The 6,701-nt window shown below is 51.1% G+C and overlaps 1 protein-coding gene across 1 annotated transcript in view; it reads right to left on the reverse strand.

Annotated features, from left to right (window-relative positions):
- Positions 1–6,701, reverse strand: part of LOC104135266 (polypeptide N-acetylgalactosaminyltransferase 13) — a 131,640-nt gene that overhangs the window by 19,419 nt on the left and 105,520 nt on the right. Inside the window, exon 9 of the mRNA XM_009648893.1 lies at positions 5,426–5,524. Coding sequence (XP_009647188.1) covers positions 5,426–5,524 — 99 coding nt within the window. The remainder of the gene's footprint in view (positions 1–5,425; positions 5,525–6,701) is intronic.

Genomic DNA, 6,701 nt, shown 5'->3' on the forward strand with positions numbered 1-6,701 from the left:
CTGGGGGCCGCCCCCGCCCTCCCCGCTCAGCAGCGGCGGGCGCGGGTGGCTTTCCCGGGGCACCACGCCTGCTTCGGGAGCCAGCTCCTTCCACTTCTTGCTCTTCTTCCACTGCCGTCCCCAAGGGCTGGTGGCATTCGCTGTGGCCAGCCGTCCCCGGCGGCCGTGCCGCAGCTTTGGGTCTGGCCGGGCAGGAGGAGGGGATGCTCCATCCCAGGAGGAAAGGTCCTGGGCAAGAGGCGCTCCCCAAGACCTGCAGGTGCTTGCCCGCGTGCTTAATCCCCATCGGTTTGCCAAAAGAGGTCAAGCAAGTCCCCAACACATTCGAGCAGATACCAGTGAAGCAGACCCTGATAAAGCCCCCAGCACGACAGAACGCAAAATATTCTCACAACTGATGCGGCACTTCTCCACACAGACACGGAAACGCTTGCACTCTCTCCTGCTTTTTGTGGGGCTGGTCAAAACGAAAGGGAACCACGACTCTTCCACCACCACCTTGGCCTTTTGCGATGCTTGCAATCCTGATACAGGCAGACTTATTGCCTCTGCGCACTAGCAGGTTTTCATAGGAGTTAACACATTTTGTATTTATTTTTTGTTAATAGCCTTCATTGCCACATTTCCACCCAGCGAGTTCAGAGGCAGAAGCAAGCCCCATAAAGCCACAGGTCCACTAAAGCTGATGCTGGGGACCGTGGCATCGCCAGACTGAACCGGGACGCCTCACCTACCGCTGAGAATTTCCCGACTGCCTTCTCGTTAACAGGAACTAACGAAGTATTCCTCCCGATGGAAGCCCGAGGAACTAACCCGCTTGTTCAACACCGATAAAACGCCAGGCAACATCATTAACTGGAAATCACTCGAGCGGTCAATACAAATCTTTAGCTATGTTTTTATATGTGTGTGTGTATATATATATATATATATGTATATGTGGGCTGCAATAGCCCACAGCCAGAATTTCCCTTTCCCGTTGTTTGGTCGTCCTTTTCTTTGGAAAACACTTAGCCAGGGTATTTTGTCAGCTCACACGAAGTCGAATATTGTTCATAAACCCTTATTTTATACCTCATTATGTGGAACTAAGTCTTGAGGATGCACCTGTACAATCAAGGAAGAAGCCCGCCACGTGATACAGACAGTTATAAACCAGACATAAGTAAGGACAGAAAAATCTCATTTATTCTGACGACCGCTTTAATCATCTACGGCGCTCCCAAAGGTAAATTTTGAATTCACCTTTCACAATTGATTTAAAATATTCTAATGAAAGCTGCAAGGAAAGCACTTTCCCTCTCCTCCTGAAATTGTTTACACACCAAATGTTGAAAGTCACCTTAGGCAGAACTGGTGAATCGAAGCCAATTCCCCCACCACCCAAAAAGGATCCGGGAGTCTCACGGTTCAATTGCCAGTTGAGTCTCTTTGGGGACAAGGACTTGGATATTTTGCTGGTTCCCTGAAATGGGGTCATTACCGAGGCCAGCCGATCACTTAAGCATTTCAGCCCCTGATCAAGCCCAGAACGGGCACCTACAAAAGGCTCCGCGTGACTCGGGCGGGCAGTCTCGCCATTTCCATCAGAGACTTTCTTGGAAGATTGGTGTCCGGCAGGCAAATCCATCCCGAATCAGAGAACAACTGCGCTGACTCTTTGGAGGAGAAAATACCCAGCTCCAGCACTCCACTATGCAAAGAAAGCTCTTGAGGGGGCAGAAAAAAATAATCCCATTTTTCATTCCTACTTATCACAGAATCCCAGCATGGCTGGGGCTGGCAGGGCCCTCGGGAGCTCACCCAGTGCCACCCCCCTGCCCAAGCAGGCTCACCCAGAGCAGGGGGCACAGGACAGCGTCCAGGCGGGGGTTGAAGATCTCCAGAGAAGGAGACTCCACAGCCCCCCTGGGCAGCCTGGGCCAGGGCTCGGGCACCCTCAAAGTCAACAAGTTCTTCCTCACGTTCAACTGGAACCTCTTCTGCTTCAGGTTGTGCCCATGGCCCCTTGTCCTGGCGCTGGGCACCGCTGGGAAGAGTCTGGCTCTGTCCTCGTGACCCCCACCCTTGAGATATTTGTAGGTGTTGATGAGATCCCCTCTCAGCCTTCTCTACCTATGCAGCATGCAATCTAACCATATGAAAAGAAACGCTCGTGTGCTTGCTTCACCTGCCCAGAAGGCCCTGTGGTGCCCAGCCAGTGCTGGGGACTGGATACTCATCAGGCTGACTTTGGCAGCACCTCCTGTGGCAACAGTCCCAGAGATCCAGCCCTCCACCTGCAGCCTTTGGCTTGGACATATCCAGCCCTGGTTTAATCCCAGATGATTTATAGAACAGGTGTCCTGGTTTCAGCTGGGATAGAGTTCATTTTCTTCACAGTAGCCAGCATAGTGCTGTGGTTTGGATTTAGTACCAGAAGAATGTTGGTAACACACGGATGTTTTTAGCTGTTGCCAAGTAGTGCTCAGACCACTCAAGGGCTTTTTGAGCTTCTCCTGCTCGGCCAGGGGCATAACGAGCTGGGAGGGGGCACAGCCAGGAGAGCTGACCCCAACAGAGCTATTCCAGCCCATGGAATGTCATGCTCAGTATATAAGCTGGGGGAAGAAGGAGGAAGGGGGGGGACATTCAGAGCGATGGCGTTTGCCTTCCCAAGTCACCATTACGCGTGATGGAACCCAGCTGTCCTGGGGGTGGCTGAGCACCCCCTTGCCCATGGGAAGTGGTGATTGAATTCCTTGCTTTGCTTTTCTTGCGTGCGCAGCTTTTGCTTTCCCTATTAAACTGTCTTTATCTCAACCCATGAGTTTTCTCACTTTTACTCCTCTGATTCTCTCCCCCATCCCACCGTGGGGGGAGTGAGCGAGCGGCTGCGTGGTGCTGAGTTGCCAGCTGGGGTTAAACCACGACAAGAAGTTTTAGTTTTCGATACTCTTAACAGTTCCTTTTCAGCCCAAAGGAAGGTATTTCAACTAAACCCAAACAAACCCACCAAGATCATGCATCCCACCAGGACATTAAATCTAATGAAGGCTCAAGCTGCAGTTTATTGGGTGACCTGAAGACGTGCCCAGCTTGGAGCCCCTGAACAGCTCACGGGTTTCCCTGCGGCCACTCTGGAAGTAGGGATTGGATTTTATTTCTAAAGAGGAGGTTATGCTGAGACCTTTGATGTCATGAAAGCAACTCATCCCATCCCACAGTCATCAGCGAACAAGACACGGCCAAGCCAGAGCTGACCTTCACATTTTGGAAAGCTCATGGAAAACCCCTTCTGCTGTTGCCTCAACCTCTAACCACCAGCGCCAGGAATTCCTTTATCCCGGCGCTCAGTCCCAAGGACAGGAACGCTGTAATTCAGAGTGATTCACCGTAATCCCGAGAAAGACTGTAATTACCACCAGCTACCACTGACTGGAGTCAACAGTTGGAACTACACTAAATGGTCAACGTAATAAAAATAAAAAGAAAGAAAAGAGAACCGGTTGGCAGCACCTGCTGGGGACCGGCACAGCAGCCACAGTAGGGATCTGCAGGAAACCCTTCGGCTTAGCAAGGCTAAGGGGTTGCTAAGGAACTCGGCTCCATCGCGTTCAGCCAACGGCCCTGGCAAGCCCAGCCCATGGTGCTGATGGCAGGCACCTTCCTACACTCCAACCTTTCTCCTCCACCACAGAACCCTTTCTCCTTTTCTAAACCACTGTTATTCTATAGGGCTTTCATGCATTCAGCATTTTGGCACAGAAACTGAAAAAAAAATAAAATCTGATTTTTGGCTCCACGGGGGTGTGAGGATTTGGATTTTTTGGGGGGGTGTTTGGTTTGTTTTGGGTTGGTGGGGTTTTTTGTTTGTTTTTCCCCAGGTAGCTGCCCCCTCATAAAGGATGGCCACCTACACATTAGACACAAAAAGCCATCGTCGCTGCCGGGATCTCACAGCGTTCGTTACGGCGTGCCGAAGCCACGCTCCTTAGCGGGTACAGCCAGCACTGGGATCCTGCATTTCATCTGCCCAGGCTTCGTTACCGCAGCGTCACACGTCTGCGCTCGTCTTCCCGCGTTCCCCGGTGACTCCTTCTACCAATTTAAAGCAGCAGCAATTCAGTTTTTCCATAGACTCCAGGCGTTATTCTCATCCTGACTGTGCTAAATGAAAGATGCCGTTATTTAACACGCAGGCACGGCTCCTTCGTTCCCCGTTCATCACAGTTATTGCAACGGCGCTGAAGACAACCGGGGGCTGCATCCTCAGCAAACCCAGAGTATTACACGGTTCCCGCCCCAAAGGTTTGTCACCTCAGCCCGTAAGAATGACGAAAAGTCTGCAAGGGGAATCGTACATCAGCAAAATGGACTAACAAAATATAAGCAATAACTAGTTTTGTTCATAACGGGTCTGTGCAGAAGATGAAGAGCTACACAGAAAGCCAAGTTAGGGAAAACAGGAGATGGTGAGAGGTGGAAAAGGCAGAAAGAGCCAAGAAGGGCTAAGTGACTTCCTGAGAACCCCTTAGGAAATCCAGCATTCACCTAGGATATTGCAATTAATAAAATCAAAGCACTAAACGCATAAACTCTGCAGCGGGTGCTGCGTTTCCTTACCCCGCCAGCTCTCCAGGGAGATTATTTGGTTGGCGATCAGCTGCACAAGCACCGCCCAACTCCTCTTCTTGTGCCTAACCTGCGTCGGTCGCGCGAATAAACGTCTGCCGCCAAACCAAAGGTTTCTCTCCGTTCCATCTCATGTGTGGAACACTTTTAGATGACTTACCGAACGGCTGCGGCCGGTAAAGCAGGGAACTGGCGAGGGAAAACCGCGGAGCCTGCGCTACCTGGCCGTGGCCGACGGGCGAGCTGCCTTCGGATGGCTCTGCAGCAATTACTCCTCGTGACCTACTGGAAGCGGTGGCCTTCCGCTACAGAAACGGCTCACACACATCTACCCATTCCCAGCAGTAAGCAAATTATCGCAGCATACCAATAAACTCTTCCAGAAACAGACGAACTCAGCCCCAAGTCACGTAGGTTCTTGCCCGTTTCATTCTAAAAAAAGACTTTCTTCCCCCCAACGCCAAAAAGTAAACCAAAATCTGTGATCGAATTTTCTAATGTTAGTACCTGAACCTTTAAAAGCCTTTCTCTGCTCTCTAAACAGCAGGAGTACATTCAATATATTCCCTCGGATGGTTCACGGGACCTACAGTTGTGTACCGATAGGTTTTCCCCAGTGTGCAGCCGTTACTTGAGGAATCGGCTTCCCGCGTCCTCCTGAACCGGGTGAGGCTGCAGCTCCCGCACTGCTCGGGGCGCATCCCAGTCGGTTTTCCCTGATAGCTGTTGTGCCTGGGGTCACGCAGCAGCAGACCGAAGCAATTATTGTACAAATAATACTTTTTCTTTTTAAAAAATTATTTTATTTTACCTGATTTCCTCCCATGCCGTGGCAGTTGAAAATGCCCACTTTTTCATTTTCCTTGCGGCCCATGTTGTCCAAACACTGGTTGGTTTCAACGTTCCTGATCTGAAGAAAGAAAGAGATGAAACATTCCTTGGGAAAAATGCCTACGCATGCCCTATTTGTGCAGAAAAAATGACGTCACTGCGGGAGAAAGCACATTAGCCGCGCGGTCAACTACAGGAGCATATTTTAACTTGCAATTTGTAAATATGTCACCACTCCCGGGAGAAAAGGAACACAATGGCGAAGAGCATAATGAGATTTTAAATTACATATTAAGCGTAAGTGTGAACAGCAGTCAAGGAAAAACTCACTCAACGCCCTGCGCTGTTTTGTTGAGCGAATACAATATGGTTTTCTTTCTAAACAATGCAAAACTAATGGCTTGCCCGAGATAGGCGCTTTAATTTTCTTCTAGCAGGGCTGACTCTATTCCAAGAGAGAAAAACTGCGTACGCGCAGCATCCGGCGGCTGCCCCTTCCCGAGGGGAGGCTGCTGGGTGGCTTTGTGACCAAATACCTGCTTTGTTCAAGCTTTTAAATCCAACTTTTTCCTCAGAATCCATCCATCCTCGGAGAAGAACGAACACAGGCAGCGAACACCTCTGCTTCCCCAAACCCTTGCTACCTAACCTGGGTGCAACACAGCTGTAGGAGCGCGGTGTCCGCAACGCAACGCAACGCCCGGCGCGTGCAATTGCAAGGAGAGACCATGGGAGCAAGAAGCAATAGGGAGCAGCGGGGTAAGCACCAGAGCTGCCCAAGAGGTGCTTTTAGAATACACATTGGTCCAGGGAAACGGCCGAGCATAAGAGCAATCGACCAACTTCAGCTTCGTATGCGAGATGTGGGAGACGCCACAGCCTCCGGCGTCGCGGTCTCCAGGGCAGTGGGTGCATTCAGCCTGTACCAACCCCAGCATGTGCATTTAAATCCCTTTTTTCTCAACCCTCCTCATTTACCTGCTAGCACAGTTGTACCACAGAGCTCCCCCTGCTCCTCCGCGCTCCCAACTGCCCGGGGTGATTTTCTCACTAATGCGTGCGCAGCGGAGACGCGTCTCCGGGCCCCTCGTTCCTTTGGTAAAGCTGCTGTGAAATCCTGTATTTTAAACACTTTGGTGCCACTTAGCACAACTCTCAGGCATCTGCAGTTCCTGGTGCCACCTTCCAAGGCCCAACGGGCATGGGAGCCATAGAGCAACGCCACCGGACTGGGCTGAACGCAGCCACGCAAGCAG

This window comes from Egretta garzetta, unplaced genomic scaffold (genome assembly GCF_000687185.1).
Source record: "Egretta garzetta isolate BGI_Z169 unplaced genomic scaffold, ASM68718v1 scaffold191, whole genome shotgun sequence".
Lineage (NCBI taxonomy): Eukaryota > Metazoa > Chordata > Aves > Pelecaniformes > Ardeidae > Egretta > Egretta garzetta.